The sequence below is a fragment of the Gallinula chloropus genome (genome assembly GCF_964237585.1).
Source record: "Gallinula chloropus genome assembly, chromosome: 17".
NCBI classification, from domain to species: domain Eukaryota; kingdom Metazoa; phylum Chordata; class Aves; order Gruiformes; family Rallidae; genus Gallinula; species Gallinula chloropus.
Window position 1 is genome coordinate 10,242,714 of NC_140102.1, and position 18,339 is coordinate 10,261,052.

Consider the following 18,339-nt stretch of genomic DNA (forward strand, 5'->3'; position numbering starts at 1 on the left):
GGAGGAAGTCATTGCTACATCTGCAGAAAAAAGGGAGTAAAGGAGGTATAAGGTCCTGGTGTAAAGGAGAGACTTTGCTAGAGAAGCATCCAAGCATAACCTGTCACCTCAAGCCAAACCTCTTGCTTGGTAATCAGGTACACTGCCAAGACTTTTGAGGTTCTTCTATTGGGACAAACAGGGATGTTTTGCATGAGCAAAAAAAAGCAGAGCTGCAAGAAATCATGAGTGGGCTAATCCACAGCTGGCAGGTTCTCTTTGATTAGCAAGGGGCATGTCTTCAGCCTGGAGTTACTTCATGTGAAAGAGAAGGAACACTCGGTTTCAATGGGATCGAGTTCCCAAGAGTAACTGGTACCAATGAGTTAAAAGAGTGGAGCCTCTCCCAGAGAACCCAGTCTTTGTGTGTTTGCTTCTCTCTCCACGTCTCTGAATGCTACACATTTTCATTACAAAACATGGTGAAGGGGTTCACTTCTTGTATTCATTGCTATAGAATGTGACACACTCTCGCCCTTCTTCATGCTTTGCAGTTTACTTTTAATGAAATAAAAAAGTTGTAACTAGGAAACCACATCCTACTGATCATGTCTGGGTTTGGTTTTCATTGACTGAAGAGTCAGGGACAGGGGAGAGACCATCTTCTGGGAGTGTGTTTCTGGAGTCAAGGAATATTGTGTCTTTTTCTGGAAATGGGATCTTCACTACTGACTGCTGCAGATGCTGCACAGTAAGATTTGCAAAAGGACCTGAATGTTGTGTGGCAGTTTCTCTCACAGTCTTAAGGCTCCTGCTGTTTTATCTTCACACCACCCTTTAACAGTATTTGTAGCAGTGCCAGGAGCTAATGCCAAGACAGTGAACTTCCCCAACACAGCCATCCTTCCTATGCCAATTATTGTATTGCAAAAAATGCTACCCAAAGTTTGTAGTTTCAGGGCTGGATGTCATGGATAGCACAATCCCACCATAAACCAATATACATTCCTTCTTCTGGTCAGAAATGCTGGGGGGGGGGAGGGGGGCCGAGGGAGAAGAAATATTTAAAGTATTTTGAAAAGAAAGGATTCAGTAAGATCTTGATTATTTTATAAGTCTTTATTGGGTCTGGTCTTTCTCAGCCATAATAGTCCCCAGTGAGGAAGTTTTTAGTGTCTTACAAGACACTAAAACCTTATTTTCTTATACATGGCTTTCTACAGCGTGATCATTGCCAGCACGCCTGACTTCTTCCCTTCCACTAGTAAATACTGTCTGCAAGAGGGGAAGTGTGTAAATCATTAACAGTGCTGTAAACTAGCATGGATTAGCAATAAAGGGTAAAGAAGTTCTTGTGAATCTGTGGTGCATCTATTTCATTTCCAGGATCACACAAGTGCAGCACATTACATCTCTGAAAACAAACTCAAGCCAAGGTATTAGGTGAGCTAAGTACCAGGTATGAAATAAGCACATTCAAATCCTAGGTGGAAAGACTCATCCTTCCTTTTCTTTAGGAAAATAAAGAACTATACCAGGCATTTAAGTCTTGCTTTTTCCATATCACAGCACTGAACAGAAGTGTGAGGTCAGACAGAAATGGGACAGCATTCTGGGAGAAATACAGACAACATGAGGAACAAGACTCTGCGAGACTGACTGATCAACTGCATGTTAAACTCTGGCTAGGGAGTGTTTAAAAACTGCTCCAGGAAGATGCAGGGCTGCCATGTGCATCCTTAGTTCCAGCAGTTAAGCTTCGAAGAGCAAATCCTCCTTTCCCCTCTGGTTCATTCAGGGTCATCTGCTCCCTGCCCACAGCTCCGCTCTAAGGTGCCTGAACACTTTTGCCAGAGTCTAGCAAAGTGGTTGCTCTGTAGAACCCTTTCAGAAGGGAAAGAAAACTAAAAATGGAGTTGCAAGGGACAGTACAGCACAAAAAGGACTGGAAACAGAGATATAACACTCAAATTTGGCAGAGGAAGTTGCTAAAAGGAAAGTGAAGATAAAATGAGAGAAAGAGGGGTAATTGTTTGAAAAACAGCTTTGAGTGTTTCCTGACAGAAAGCAAGAAGTAAGGCTGGATCATTCAAGTATCTCATTAGATATTTCTGCCACAGGAGTTGGGAGCAACAGAAGTTTACAAGCATTCTCAGTAAATGCATGGAAGGAGCAAACATAAAGACACAATTCTGACCCACAGAGTCCCAGGGTTGTGGAAGATGTCTAGGGAAAGCATCACTGCATCCCTGGTCAGTTCCTAGGCTTTTGCTCTGGGTGACTCTGCAGGACACAGTTCTGGTCGGATTCTAGAAGATAAAGGGGGGTGGGGTGGTAAGAGAGGATGGGACAACTGGACAATTTGGCTCCAGTCTTCCCTGTGACAGCAAAATCACTGGCCGAGGGGAGGGCAGTGGCCAAAGGAAGATCAAGAGGGGGATTTTATAAGAAGCAAGAGAAAAGCTAAGGAAAGAGGGATGAAGGTTTCAGGGAAAATGAAAATGGAATGGGTGGAAAGGATTCAGCTTGAATTATTTCACTGTCTACTGATGCACAACAAGCCACCCAAGCTGAGGGTTTGGAGGAAGTGCTACTGGGACACCCAGCAGGAGAAAGGTCGAGGTGTGACTCAGCAAGCTCACCCTGTGCAGGGCACAGCCCGGGGCTGGTGTCAGTCACTCTAAGGTGAAAGGCAAACAGTAGGAGGAATGTGACTGCTTCCATCTTGCTCCTAAGCAAAGCTTCTGCTGCCTTCAGAACTGTAACCCCACCTTCGTGCCTCCTCCTTGAGCACTAACCCTAGACAGCTCAATCTCTGCAGTACAGAGGGAGCTATGTTGTATTCAGCACAGTACAAAATATCACAGGTAATACAAACAAGCCTGAAGGAAGCAAGAATTCACTTACACGCTTTGTATATAGTCATGTCTTCAGCTGATTCAAAGGCAGTCTTTCTAAGGTGAAAATCAATTCTCAAGCCAGAACAGAATGAGCATCCCACTCTGGCACACAGTAAACCATCTCCATTGCTACAGAGATCTAAGAGTGGAGCTTCTGAGTGGTTCTGGAAACGGTGTGACCATCTATAAAGAACGGGTGTTAGCTGGGACCCCCTGGGAAATTGTTCAAATCACTTCAAGCAATTGCACATCTTAGAGGATGCAAGAAGAGGTGTTACAGCTCAGCTACAAGCGGCTTAGCTCTGTGGTAGAGATGGGAGGAGGAAAACACACTCTGCCTGAACTGCCTGCCAGTGAGGTGAAGAGGGACCCTGCTCCCTGAAGGAAAGATGGCAGCACCATCTCACACAACAGGAGCACGCAGTTTTTTAGCAGTGCAAGTAACGGGGACTGTTCCCAATAGCGGATAAATATTTACCAATGTTGTAATCAGCTTGGCATATCTGGGTCTTAGAATAATTAAACCAGCAAGAAGAGTCCCCAGCCAGTGCTGGAGGAGGACACAATTCACTAAAAGCCACATAGTTAGAATTTAACTTCTGTGTTATGATCCCAACTTCTTAAAATCTAAGCGTTAGAAAGCATATCTTTCCTCAGACTTGACAAGGGCTCTCAGAGCAGTCAGGTTTTCAAGTGGAAATGGCTGGTTTCCTCTCAGACCTGGTGAGTATCCAACTTCTTGTCTTCTAGCCCTCGTCACCAAGAGCTGTGTGATCTTCAAATATTACAGCAAAGGGAATCAAACAATCTTTCTTGTAACAAAAGTGAGGAACAGAGCACGTGCTTGGGACAACACTGACTGAGCAATAAGAACTGACTACACCTCATCTCCAGAAAATATATTAAAATAGAAAAAAGTGAGATGTTTAGAAGAGGACCTGGGAAACCAGGAAAAAAAATAGGCTTTTTTAGGAAGATAGAGAAAATAGTATTAATGAAAAAGACAAAATAGGAAAAATGCCCCCACTCTACTGCCCTGCAGTCTCAAGGATATTTGAGGATACTCATCCGTTTGGAGCGTGACCTGGCTAAATGCCTAAAAACATAGGTGCTTTTGAAGAGTGCTCTAAAATCCAGCGTACCTCATGGAGACACAGCATTTAAAATTGGAGTCATTCAAGCAGGGGCTCTAAAAATGCAGTTTTCTATGTAAAATGAAATGTAAAGTGAAATGTAAAAAAAACCCTGGAGAACAATACCTCTGGAAACTGGAAACTGGTGAACAATACCTCTGAGGAGGCGAAGTTGAAGTAAAGAAGGGATTCAAGGAAGCTCTAGCTTCTTACTAGTACAAGAGCAAACACAAACTATCTGAACAAGACTTTTATGGTTTGTTTTTTTTTATTTCTGTGGCTAGCAAAACAAACAGAATTAGAGCCACATCTTTTCAGGCTGCTAGTGACCAGGAGAGGAACATGACAGAATGTGCACCTTAACAATTTCCTCACATTTTTGCTTGATTATTGAAGAATTCAAAAGATGTTTTTTTCCATTTTAAAGGCTTCTTAATGATAGAAATGTGAAGGTGTGAGATCTCATGGTCTGAAAGCCATGCTTGAACCAACAACTTAGGATGTGTTTTGTCATCTTTGGCAGGTTAAATACCGGAAGCTATTGCTAATGATTGTGGTGCTAGGAATCGGTGGAACCCACCTATCTGGTTTTCAAATGTCTGTGATCAATTACACTTCCCCGGTAAGCGAAGCCTTCATGAAATCCAGTCTGTAACTGCCTTTCATGGGACTAGGCCTTACATTTTGAAAATGCTCTAAAAAATCTGTTAAATGAGTTTATTCCCAGCTCTTTCCAATGCCATACTGTCCACTGTCAAAGGACAAAATGAGTTTGCATGTTCATTAGGAGCTGTGCTCCAAAGACAACTTCCCACAGAACTGTCTAGAAATGACATATTGAATCTCATGTGGTAAATTGTAATCATTATGTAGTGCCTCAGTGGAATGAAAATCTCTTTTTCTGTCCCAGTATGTTCAGAAGTTTGTCAATGAAACTTGGCTGGAGCGATACGGTTCTGCGCTGCATCAGGAGACACTCACGCTGTTGTGGTCCTTTATCGTGTCTATGTACTGTGTAGGTGGAATGATAGGCTGCCTGTGTAGTGGGTACCTGACTGCAAAATATGGAAAGTAAGTATATTTCCCAGCAGCTCGCTAATCAGGGCTGCTCAAGGGAAGTAATTACACATTACTCACCTACCATAAGGGATGTCAGAATTCTCACTGCCACCTTCTGGTGCAGAATTTGCTGCATTCAGCACATAGAACTGCACCTAGGTGCAGTAAGGAGACAAGGACATGGAACCGTTTCTGATTCCTCTGTCACAGCTTTTGGTGCTGTACGATTTGGGTATTTTTCCTGAAATGTCAGTGAAGAATGAATCTCTGAAATTGCTTTCCTGTGCAATAATGCCCCAGGGAGCCCGACAACATTGCAGTAGTGCAGAAGGGGATAAATGTTCTGTGGGAAAAAGCTTATTTCCATTTGTTTCAATTGACCTTTAACAAATTGTGCAGGTTTATTCCTCTGTAAAAATAATGAATTTTGGCAAATATAAACAAAAGTCCCTTAGGCACATTCATAACCCTCTCTTTGAGGATGGCCATAAAGGAGAAAGCCAGAACTTTCTAGCTTGAGGTGGGCAGTGAACCAAGTTCTCAGTGAAGCTGGATGTGCCTTTTTCTGGGGGCATGTGCAGTGTTTGAGATGGGAGCCTCGCCCACAGGAAAGAGAAAAAGACCGTGCCTTATTGCTACCTATCCTGCAGGACCGTCCTTCAGCCACATGGTGTGCTCACATAGTGTTAGCATGGAAAAGAGGAATCTCTCCTGACAAGACATCAATGCCTTTTCATAATCAGACACGGCTGACGTATAAGCCATGGATTTAAACGTGGTCAAGGCATGGTCTGTAAATTCAGAGGAGAAAAGGCAGGCATTAGTCAAAGAGAAAAAAACAGAACATCCATTATACTCATGTGTTGTTTGCTGTGGCAGGAAGAAAAGTCTGCTGTTCAACGACGTGGTCCTAATAATAGCCACGCTGCATACTGGCTTCAGTAGAAGAGCCAAATCCTTTGAGATGATCCTGATCGGGCGCTTCCTCGAGGGCATTGGTGCTGGTAGGAGTCCCCACTACTCCATGTTAATGTGACTTCTTTGGGGTGGATACAGAAATCTTCCAGCTGGGAGTACCCGGGCATGCACAGTAACCCCAGTGGAACAAGGAACAGATTGGGAAAAGGTAAGATGAGCTGTCCTTTGCCTTCAAGAGGTCTTGTTGAGAGAGAGATCTGATGGATTAGGTAAACATCTTGCTTAAAGTAAAAGGTACTTTTTCAGCCTACTTATTGTGGAGGATATATAGCCAACAGTTCAGAAGAGAGAGGAGAGAGCTGGCTTTGGCTGAAGGTGAACTCAAAAGGGACCCTCTCTCTTGCTTTCTAAGCATTACTGCTCTTGTGTCTTCTTCACTTCAGGAATACACATAAATGCCCATGTTCAGTATGCTGGGGAGATATCGCCTAAGAAGCTGCGTGGGTTTGTAAATGTGACCTCCTCTGTGTTTCTTGCACTGGGAAAAGCTGTAGCAAGAGTTCTTGGATTACGGTACTTGTGCTACTCCTTCTCATTCTATTTTCTATTTATTTGTCTTCTGTATGGCAGGAAAATGTTGTGTCGTCCCCCTCAGTCCTAGAAACAGACATACACTGTGGGTGGGATTTTACTTTACTTAACTACAGCTGTGAAAAAGGAAGCCAAGTCCCTTGCCAGTTACTGAGGAGAGACAGGCCCTTCTCTTGAGAAAGGATGAACCCATCTCCAGAGGAGCAGACTCTCTGCTGGAGTTAGTCAGAAAAGATTGCATGTACACACCCTCAGTAAACTTTTGAGATCTGAAATCTCAGCTAATTTCTTGAAAACCTCATGCAGAATTGCAGCATTGGTTCAGAGAGCTGTTGTGGGAATATTCAAACTCCACTGATCTTTAGAAAATATTCCAATGATGAGAAAAACCTCAGTATTGCAGCAGAAATAAAGCATTGGTCTGTTTGCCTTTCCCTGGCCTAAACATCTATTTCAATTTCTCTTTTCAAGGTCTCTGTGCGTATTGTGTCTATTTAGCTAGTCTAGGATCTAGAAAATACCCAACTAGTTACAGACTGTAATTGTACTGACAATAAATAAACTCTAACTTGCTTTCATAGAGATCTTTTAGGAACTGAAGACATGTGGAATATACTATTGTCCTTCTCTGGGTTGGTGGCATTGATTCAACTGCTCTTTTTGCCATTCTTTCCTGAGTCCCCTCCCTATCTCTTGCTGCAAAAAGGAGACAAGGCTGGTTGCTTGAAAGGTAAAATAAAACTTTAGATCCTTAATTTGTTAAACTGTAACTCTTGGGAAATCGAACCTATTTGAGGGAATTGGCTTTTCTATTGCTAATTACAGATTTCTTTATAACTACATGATTACAGTCCTCCAGACTATGCAGAGTCATCGGAAATATTTAAGATCTACCCCTAAATACTACAGCAAGTTGAAAGTCATTTTCCAGGGCTGTCTCAGCGTGTTCCTGTAAGCGATGTTTTAGTTCTTCACACAGTGACTGGTGAATCAAAGCAAGGGCTGAATTGTGAATGTATAATGATGTCACTAAAGTTAAAAACCACAGAACTGTGTGGATCAGATGATGGAGGAGTGTGCTTTATTCTGTCTCTTCTGTAGCCATGAAAGAACTCTGGGGAGAAGGGAATTATCACACAGAGTTTGATGACATGATGAAGGAAAAGGCTGTAACAAAAGGCACCAAAATCATGAATGTCCTAGAGGTGCTGAAAGAACCATCTGTGTACCCACAGCTGAGTACCATGCTCCTCCTTTTACTGAGTCTACAGCTCTGTGGCCTGAGTGCAGTTGAGTATATCCTATTTCCATGCTTAGATCTACTGTTAAGCAACCCAAGTGCCACCATTCTAACTTGTTGCTTTCCTCTGGATCTACATTATTCCTCCTCACACAGTGCCCACTGCCAAAGATAATCTGTGCTATCATCATAGTACAATATTTTCACACCATTAAGGGAGCTTCTCAGGTGGGAGTACAAGAGATCCAAATCAGCATAAGCTCCTACAAGGACACTGTTGTGTTCATTCCCTGGTGGCATTACGGGGGGTTGGAACTTGATGACCTTTAAGGTCCCTTCCAACCCTAACCTTTCTATGATTCTATGATTACAGAAGACTCTAGGAGAAAGGGTTATAAATATCCTAAGGCTTGCTACAACCCAAAGATCTATTTATCTAAACTTCCAGCTCCACTTTCTTTGACTTCTGCAACAGCAGATGTCCAGCTATTACCATCCAATTTTAATTCCATTTGATAATGAGATGTATGCATTAGGTAGTTTCCTTTCAGTTGTTCAAGCTCATACTCATTCCCCTGGATGTGATTTTTATCACTTGCCTACAGCTCTCTCTCCATAAGCCTTGTTTAAGCTCGTGCTCTCTGTTGGAGCTTGTTCATTGCAATTCCCAGCAATGGGGACAGAGGAAGCACCTCTGCACTCTGCTGACAAATGGTGCCCAGTCCATCAGGGACTTTGCAGATGACCAGCTTCTGCCTAGCAACTGGAAAAGGGTGACAGAATCAAGTGTTTGTGTGACAACATATGGTCTGCTAAGACTGAGAATTGCTTTTCTTTTTCTTCACTCCCTGTCTTGTCCTTTTCCTCTTTGCCCAAACAACATCTTTCCCCCATGTTTTACAGGCAGTATGCTCCTTTCAATGCCTTTTCCCCCCCTGGACTTTCAAATCCCTTTTCTTCACCTCCATTTAGGTTTTGATTTTTCACATCTCAAGCAGATCTGTCACCTCCACTAAGTCCCAGTAATGTACTGCTGCTTTTGCAGGGATGACAGATCTGGTTCTAAGAGAAGCTGGGTAAGCACATATCACATCTGTTGTCTATGCTTAATTTGGAAAATGTTTCTTATTTCCCAGATCACCTTTTACACCACAGAAATTTTTCAGACAGCCAACCTGCAGGAAAGCATAATCCCATATGTATCTCTAGGAGTTGGGATCTCTGAGCTTATCTCTATCATCTTCTGTGTAAGTCAGACCTTTCTGGGGATTTAAGACTTAAAGTACATGTAAGTTGAGTCTATTATTCCTTCAAGAAAATGAATCTTCTTATGAATTAAAGAATTTTTCTGTGGTACTGCAAAAATCTGGAAAGCGGTTGTTAACCATCCACTCCAAATTTTGTCTCACTTTTAACATGTTTCTTCCCTTCTTCATTCTCCATAGTGTCTTATTCATACAGATATAAATGAAATGCAATTAAAACATAAATATATATACTTATTTACATATAGTTGAGTATATCTGTGTATTCCAATGAAGTTGTAACATGCTTCCACTGATTATGGAGTTTATAAGAAGTAGCTGCAATGCTGCTCAGCGATAGTAGTTCATAGTATTAGAGAGGTTAGGAGGAATTCAATTAAATACTTGGTACCAATCAGATTTGTGTTCTTTAAAGTAAAAAAACCTCAGGAAAAATTCTTGATTTGTTGGACAGCTGTGCTTCCAGTGATAGGCAATGTTTTTCTACTCTTCAGAGCTCCATTATCGATCGTTTTGGCCGCCGGATACTCCTGTGGGGTGGTTATTTGCTGATGGCACTAATACTGGTGTTGCTTGAAACAAGCCTTCTACTGAGCGTAAGCAAATGTCTCTCTGGGTGTGGACCTGCATCAGAATTCTTTGTGCAGAGCAGCAGATAGTCAGCCCTAGTTTCATGCCCAAAACAGCAGGTCACAACATCGTGCCTTTTTTTTAATCCCTGCCTAGCTCATCTTTTTTATCAGGCTTCCAAACAGTCAGTTTTGTAAAACCACTGGCCTGGTATAGGTTTCATCCAGGTCTCTGCCTGCCTGACCTCTCCCAGCCTCACCTGTAGCTTGTTCTGCTGTCCTTTAAACCCCCAGATGAACATCCTTGCTGTCACCCTTCCTATTTGCTATCCCATGCCTCCTGCAGCAGCAGCAGCAGTAGCAGTAGCAGTGTTTACTGACCCTTTCAACAACCACCAATGTCCATCCTTGACACAAGTGACCCAGCTACTTCCAGTCAGGATGGGGAGAAGCAGTGAGAAGCTCAGTGCCATGGCTTCAGTAGTGAGCATGTTCTGCACTGCTTTGTAATCCTGGTCTCAGCCCATAAGCTTTCTGTTTCTTTCTGCTTCACAGTTATCTCCCGATTTGCACTTCTCTGAAGTTGCTAATTAGGTTAAGACAATCAGGTTAAATCAGCAACAATTTTACCCATACTATAATTACCTTGGAAATTTTTTTACCTGTTTGTCAGACCAGGGTACAGGTCAGCTCACCTCTGTAGCTCTGACACTGTAGACTACTTTTGGCCTTCCACTATATTCCGTACAGAGAGATAAGTAATTCTAGTGAGCATCTGCTACAGGGCTCAGCTTCATGGGCTTTTTCATAAATACAGCTTCTCCTCTATGCTTTGATCAGCTGTACTACACTTATGATATTAAATACCATTGTCTTCCCTCCTTTTACCTTTGTCCAGGACCAGTTCCTCTGGATGCGTTACGGCAGTGTTATTCTCATCTTTTTATTCATCATTGCCTATGGAATCGGACCAGGTGAGTACAACAATAAAAGCAACAATGGGACACCTTGGACCACAGGGATAAGCACAGGCCATGGATGTATGGAAAGAGAACTGCACTGTGTGCAGATATCTTCAAAAATCAACAGCTTAGTTTGGACTGAAATTGGGAAAGCCCTATTTTTGGATGAACTAATGAGCCAAGTAACAATCTCTTTAATCAATTACTTGAAACAATTCAGCCCCTGATGAATCAGGACCCTGTTTCCTCCCACTGGATTACAGGTTCAAGGCAAAAAATACCTGTTAATCAATTACTGAGATGTGTTTTAGAGGGTATGAATGCTGCCCAATCTGCCTCATCTGGTCCACTTCTGGTTTTGCCTAAAGGCAGAGGTAGCCTCTTCTAAAACATCAGTTTTCTCAACCAGCCTGTAAAGTCCTACTCTGTTAAAGAACAATACCTGATAGTGTGTAGGCTGTCTATTAGCATTGCTCTGTCCTTTCTTGTCCTCTCTTGCTATCACTCTGTATCACCTACACCAGTAAGACCAGAACCAAACTTCCAGCTCTCTGTTAGGACCTTGTTCACCTAAACCCAATATTTACTCTAAAAGTTCCTTGACTAAACACTGCTTGTAGTTATTAGTCTCCAAATTCAAATGGCAGCCTTTATGATTTTAAGGGCTGTATATGAGGATCATGAATGTCTTGAAAACTTATCAGTTTCCACAGTACCAGAATGCAGGTTCCTATGGGTGATGGAGAGAAAAAGGCTGTTAGGACCATTTATCTTCATATTTTATACATCTTAGGTGGATAGAAACCACACTTCAGGGGTGTCCATTTCTCTCTGTGGACTGTGAGAAGAGTCTGTAGAGGAATTCAGATAGAGATGGCTGTGCAGGCCAAATTTAGATGATCTTACAGTAGCTTGTCTCATCGGGTCTGTGTTTAACCAGTGACGTCAGTTCGCTCACTTTGGGGAATATGATTAACTACAGCAATGTTTTTATTGCTTTTTTGTGGTTTTTCCTCAGCTGGAGCTGTTGCTTCTGTCATGAATGAAATCTTCACACTCTCAACAAGGTCCTCCGCTTTTGTAATTGGTGGAATGGTCATTTGGCTAGGCCTCACTTTCACTGGAATGATTTTCCCCTTTGCTGTCGTATGTAACTTGATTCAAATCTTCTGTTTGACTCTATCACTTTAAACTGGTTTTCTAGGCTGTTCTGGACAGGGGGTTGATTGAAATGTCTTGTAGATGATCAAAGCTGTAAATCCCTTATTGCTTCTGTTATACGGGGGACATATATGTAAAACACATCCCTAGACTTGAGATATCCTCTGCTGCCTCAAGAACAGATTGAAAATACAAATAAATATTCCTTCTGTAAAATCAATTTATTCCTCATTTCACAGGGACAAATCAACAATTTTCAAGAATCTATAGTGGCAACTGTTGCCAGGAAAATCACTCATCTTATTTTATTTTTCTCTCCAGATGCTTCTTGGTCCTTTTTGCTTCCTCATCTTTATTGCTGTCCTGGTCATTTCAGCGGTTCTCATCTATCTGTTCCTCCCAGAAACAAAAGGGAAGTCAACCTCTGAAATCACAGAAGAATTCAAAACACGACGATTTAAGAAGAAACGTCATCAGACTGTGGAGAAGAATGCTACTGAAGAAAAGACATTCTGCACCAAGCTCTGACAGGCCTCCATAAGCAACTTCCACTGACAAAAAGCCCTGTCTCAAAATCAAACCGAGAGCTAAACCTTAACATAAGGCTTTTCTCAATAAAATGCAATCCAAAATGTAATCCCAGATAGTTTGTCATTAATCTAAGCACTCCTGCTTTATGTTCATCTTTGCTTTTCATGGTGTGAGAGAATGAATGGCTCTTTCCTCAACAGCTCTGTAGCAGGAAGACTTTAGTACAGGTGACACTCCTCAGAATCAGCACACAGAAAACAGATGGGCTTTCTTTCCAGTCTTTCTCCTTTTCTATCTTTCTTAAGAAGCAGGAATTTTCTCTATGTTACTTTGTAAGAAAGCTCTGCTCAGAACTAAGAGCAGGATGAAAAGAGGATGAAACAAACATAGTTCTTGCAACTTGTCATCTCTTTGTAATATCACACTGTAAAGGACATAGTACGTATCATGAACACTGTGCATGAACAAACACCAAGTAGAATAACAAACAGAACTCAATTTTGTTCTGTTTTCTTGAGCTGACATCAAGTAACTGTCTCTAATGATTGTCAGGGATCAGCCCTGATTCCTCGGCAATTGGTAGAGAAGAACTGTCACCTGCATCCTCTGGAGGTAACTGACTGCACCCTAACTGACTGCCTATGAGTCGTAGCAAAATGTGGAGCAAGTTTTTGTGATGTAAGCAGTACTCTCAGCCTTACTCTGGGTACCTCATGGATAGCACAAGGGTTACAAACATACAAGCAGTGCTAAGAGCTAGAGAACCACAGTCCTGGAGTGAGGGAGTAGAGACACTTTGAGAGTGTACTGAGGGAGTGGACACTTTGAAAATTCAGCCCATTTTATAAATAATTAACTGCTAAAGAAAAAAGCAGAAGCTGTGACAGCCAATGTCTGGTAGCTGTGTACCGGCCTGGGCCACATCACGTTCTACTAGTGCACATCCACACACAATACTACACCTCACCACTGCTGTGCTCCACAGCACCCATGTACTGCCCCCATTCAGGAGCTGTTAATCCTGTTTACCACTGCAGCATTTCACCACTTCCCTCCCCAAACTCTTCTGCCTTTGTACAGAACAATCAATTATTTTTCCATTTTCTGACACAGTTACAAATGCTATACCATGCCTCCTGTTTAGTAGGACCATAAGTCCCATCTTTCTGTAGTTCAACCCCCAATGACATAGATTATCATTGTGCTGGAGCACTAAATCAGGGTTGAGTTTCAGGGGGGTTTCTACTTAGAAATTTCTAATAATGTTCTTGCTACTTAATAAGAAATGACCACAGAAGAATCTATGATATTAAAGCACCAGTGTGTGTTCCAGCAACTGAAACCTGGGTTAGATTTTATATTCAATCTGGTTTTACTCCCTGTTTCAAAATAGGGAGCATTCATGCTACAAAATGTCCCCATTCAGAGGGACGTCTCCTTTTCAGTCACTGAAATAATTAAACCACCCATCCTGATTGCTGTCTGATTGCTGAAAAAAAACATCCACCAGTCAATAGAAATCATACAAAGTAAACATTAACCTCAGTCTCAGCATCAGATGAATACTTAAGCAGAAGGTGCAGAAAAGACATGACAGAAACCACTTTCTCAGTCTAGGAGAGTTCTGCCTGGCTGGGATCAGCCACCCGTTCGATATAAAGCAGAAAAGCTCTTTCAGAAGCGGTGAGTACTACAGCTGGCAGTACTGGCTGTTCATATTAAGCTTTCAGAAGAGTTGAGAGGTTGTCTGTTGCATTCACCATTTCTAAAGCAAATAAAATTCACATGCACAAAACTATTTTCCACATAATATGGTGGACAGTGGACAATCCTTCTAATTTGTTCCTGTAACAATTAGAGCTAGTGCAAAGAGCTGCCAGTGTTGTGACTGTAATTTCTCTCTAGAGGTTCAGGGAAGGCACTTCCAAGGTGCAGGAGCAAGATCCATTTGATCAGACAGGGAAAGTGATAGATCAGAGACTACACTGATGTTTTGACAACTGTACAGTGTTAATTAAGGTTTGTATACCATATACCAACAACTGTGACATAGGATCTTATTTGTAAGCACAGGACATAACCATAGCTCACTGGTGTTCTCACATCATGCCTGAAACAACTCAGTAAATCTGCACATGCAAACATTATGATGCATGAGCAGTACAGCTGTATGAAGCTTTCCTCTTTCTTCTGCACAGCTATGAAGGAACTGTGGGGAGAGGACGAGCACCAGGCCAGTGGACAATCTGCACAAGCAAAAGGCAGCGATGGAAAAAAATCAAAATCATGATTGTGTGGGAAGTGATGGAAGAACAAAGCCTGCACTGGCAGCTGTGCACTGTGATTACTGTGACTGTAACTCTGCAGTTCTCTGCCATTAATGCAGTTGGGCACCTTCCCCTCTCCACTAAAACAAACCCATGTCCATTAGAAATTTCTGCAGTTTAAGCTTGCAGACACTACAAGAGTTGTGTCTGTGTGGGAGACAAGCAGCCCTGAGATTTACTCCTGGCCATCAACTGGCTGCTGATTTGGCTTTGGATGTTTTGGCCACCCACCTACCACTCTATCTGAAAATGCAGCATTCACTATCTATCTACTAAGAAAAAGAGAGAGCTTCCCCGAGCTGGCAGCGCTATATAAAGGCACCATGGTATTTAAGAAGATGAATTTTGTATTATGGACATTTATTCTGGAGTAACATTGGGGGCAGACTGGCTTGTGCATGTTAACCTGCCCATGGCAGACCCCGTGCCCCCATACCTCACTGGTTCCAAAAAGACTCACAAGGTGCTGTCTGCACCCAGGATGAAATCCTACGCTTCTTTTTGCCACCATCCCCTCTGCCCCCATCCCTGCTGTGGCAGTGCTTCTGTACAGCCTGCAGCTTCCCTGAGAGCGTGGTAAAGGGGAATGCCTAATGCCCAGGTTGCCTGTTTGAACATAAGAAGAGCATGAGACCAAAGGGGAATGTGACAGTTATCTGCTTCCATGCTGATCTCTTCCCAGCGTGCACAGATGTCCTGATGTGGTGCACTTGCAGGCAGTAGTACTTCTGAACAGCAGTGAACAGACATTACAGGCTTGGAGTAGAGAATAAATAGACTCATGGAAAGAGATGTGTTAGGATCAGAGTTCACTATTGGCATTGTACCAGATCAATAGTGTATTCTGCTGTGGTACCTTCCACTTTAATTTGCCAGTGCCTTCTCTGATTTTATTCTTCTCTTTCTCTTTTTTGTACCTTCTTCTCCAGAGTCCCAACCTCTCTGCACACACACAGGAGAGGATTTTCTGTTGCAGTCTTGGTCAGTGTCACTTTGTCTTTGCTGGTCCTTTTGCAGGAGCCAGTCTCAGCAGAAGCACAGCTGGAACACTGCAGAGGGGCTGTTCATCCCTGTCACAAAGCACCATGTCAGGTTTAAAAGCACAAGTCTTGGAGCCCTCTGTCCCTCCCTTATGAAGTGCAGCCATGCTGACTCTGATTATAGCTCCAGTGTCTCCTGAAAGCCAGTCCTTCACAAGTAGTATTATTTGCACCTTCACCACTTCATGGTGTAGGGAACCTCTCTGTCTCAAGCATTCATCCTCCCAGGCTGCACAAATCTCACCCCTCCCTCAGGATGCCTGTTGTCCCAGTTGCTTACTATTGCTGCATCTCTTGTAGTTACTGATAAACCAGACAGTATATGATTAATCCACCAATATTAATGTTTGCCTGTTGTTTTAACCCCATGCCAAGGCCTCTCTTTCTCATACTTCTGCAAGCAACGTCTCAAATTATTTTGACTGCCCACCCTGCCTATCTTCCACTCTAAAGGAAAGATAAAACAAGAGAGCTAGGCTTTTTTCTTCTAGCTTTCTCATCTTTGTGCTACTGCTTCAGTGTCGACACTGTGCCTGACACCTTCAAGAAGCTGGAACTTTAGATGGCATCCAGCCTCACTTGTCTCAGTACAGACCCGTGCATCAGGGCCAAAATCTGTTATGAGGCTGCAGCTGGCATCCAGCAGAACTGGATACAAGCAGTGGCCCCACCCTTAGTGTGTCAGGGTTATGTTTGTATCTGTTCAGAGGAGGTTATGTTCTGTAAATATTATGGCTTCAATAGCTGTTGCTGTTGTTGTCAGTAGAGCTAAAAACCTTACTGGATGGCAGAGCAGAGCCTCTACAGGCTACTTACTGCCTGCTACAGACTTCTCACCCTGTGGTTTTGGCTCTTTTTTTGGACTGCCTGGGCACAGTGGGGCTGCAATAACTGTAGCAATAGTGAAAAGAGAAAGAAAAGAGCTTCATGTGAATTCCCTCACCTTCCTCAGGAAATTCACCTACTGTTAACATTTCTACTTTCACTTCTGTAGGTCCAGCACTAAATGATGATGGTAAGTGTAGGGCTTGTTTTTCTGCACCGCAGCTGACTTGCATCAGATGGACACCCAGACTGAAACTAAACCAGTAGCAGTTTCCATTAAAAGAGTGTGAAATGCTTTTAAAAAGAGATTTTCTATTTCTAACCCATTCTTGAAAAGAAGCATTTCCTCAACGATCAGCAGAAAGGACAGGTCACTGGTGCATTTTGTTTGCCTCCCAGCCTGACATTAGGGATGGTATCACACGTGCAAATCTGCTGTTCCCAATGCAGGTTGGATTTTCCTTCTGTCCTGTTTTCTAGGTCTGTTTCTGCTGGGTTTGAGGAAGGCCTGATTCTGTGTGTCTGACTCAGGGTTGGTCTCTGTGTGTTGCTCCCTGCTCTGCTGTGTGTAAGGTGCACTGCATCAGTCTGTTCCTCAGGCTCTTGCTGTGTTTGCAGTGAAGTGAGTGGTTTTCCTGCCCTTTCAGACCTTTGCCACTGAGCAGTCTGGCAGGAAGACATTGCTGTACAAGGGCTGTGCTTCCATGGACCTGGCACTCTGTCCTCACAGTTACTTTCTCCCTCCAGGAAAGAAGAAATTTTTAACTATTTATTCCCCTTGCAGTTTCACACCTGAAGACTGGCACGTTTCATGTCACAGCTACAAACCAAACCTGGATGGAGACAGCTACACAGTGAAACTTTTCTGTCAGTGTAATTGTGTCATTATATTAAAATGCTGTCAAAGGAGGAAAAACAAAGCTTTCTCTGATTTATTTCCAGGAAAACCTCATCTCTTACTGCTTACTGAAACCAGACACACTCTCACAGTGTAATAGAGCTTTTTCTACAATATAGGCAATTTTTTTTAACAGGAAAGGGTCAATGCCATTGATTGGACAAAACCCAAGAATTAAACTATGATAAAATCCTCCTAAAATTGCTGATAAGGTGAAACAGTACATTGCTATGTAGTCATGTGTAGCTCAGAATCACCAGAAATCCCCTCAGATATAGGAGATATTTTACTGTGAGCTGATGGAGTTCTTTGTGACCCTCAGTAATTATTTTCAAGGAATGTAGGAATCCTTATGACATACCCTCCCCTACATTATGATACAATTTGAGAAAAATTATGTACTTAAAAGGAAGCATTAAAAATTTAAACCAATCAATGGCCACAGAACTTGTGCTTTTTGTTTCAAAATATTGCAATTGTCCAAAAGAGAACAGTAACAAAAATGCCAAATCATTCTAAAGGTGATTGCAAGCCAGAGTAAACATCACTTGCTATGCAGTTATATAGGCAATAGTTGGAATTACACAAGTAACCAAGGTTTTATTATTAACATGTATTCTTTCTCATTTCTTTAGAGTCACAGTATTTGCAGCAAACCCCTCTGTAAATAATTGCATTCTGTGTTTTATGAACTGAAAGTTCCAGTCCCAAGGGTGAGCTTGGGCATTTACTGAGGGCTCCAGTACAACCCCATTTCCCCATCTGCTCCCACCCCAAGCCTTGGGAGTCAGGGAACGGGCCCAGGCATGAGTAAGAGCAAGCAAAAGACTTTGAAAGCAGGACCAACACCAGAGCCCCAGGCAAACTTCTTTCTTTCAAGTGTTGCATCTAGCAGAAGCCGTGTAGAGCTACAGTTTGGGCTTTGCTTCTCAAGAGAGGAA

At 42.6% G+C, this 18,339-nt stretch overlaps 1 protein-coding gene across 1 annotated transcript; it reads left to right on the plus strand.

The window, feature by feature from the left end:
* Positions 1-3,567: 3,567 nt before the first annotated feature.
* On the plus strand, positions 3,568-12,408 carry LOC311197958 (solute carrier family 2, facilitated glucose transporter member 11-like). The gene is given in 13 exon segments (XM_084271811.1): positions 3,568-3,602; positions 4,536-4,634; positions 4,923-5,083; positions 5,951-6,075; positions 6,402-6,430; positions 6,432-6,562; positions 7,162-7,310; positions 7,682-7,869; positions 8,957-9,067; positions 9,580-9,681; positions 10,553-10,628; positions 11,635-11,762; positions 12,099-12,408. Coding segments are annotated over 13 exon segments (1,530 nt in total). The 5' UTR covers positions 3,568-3,578; the 3' UTR covers positions 12,306-12,408.
* The last annotated feature ends 5,931 nt before the right edge of the window (positions 12,409-18,339 follow it).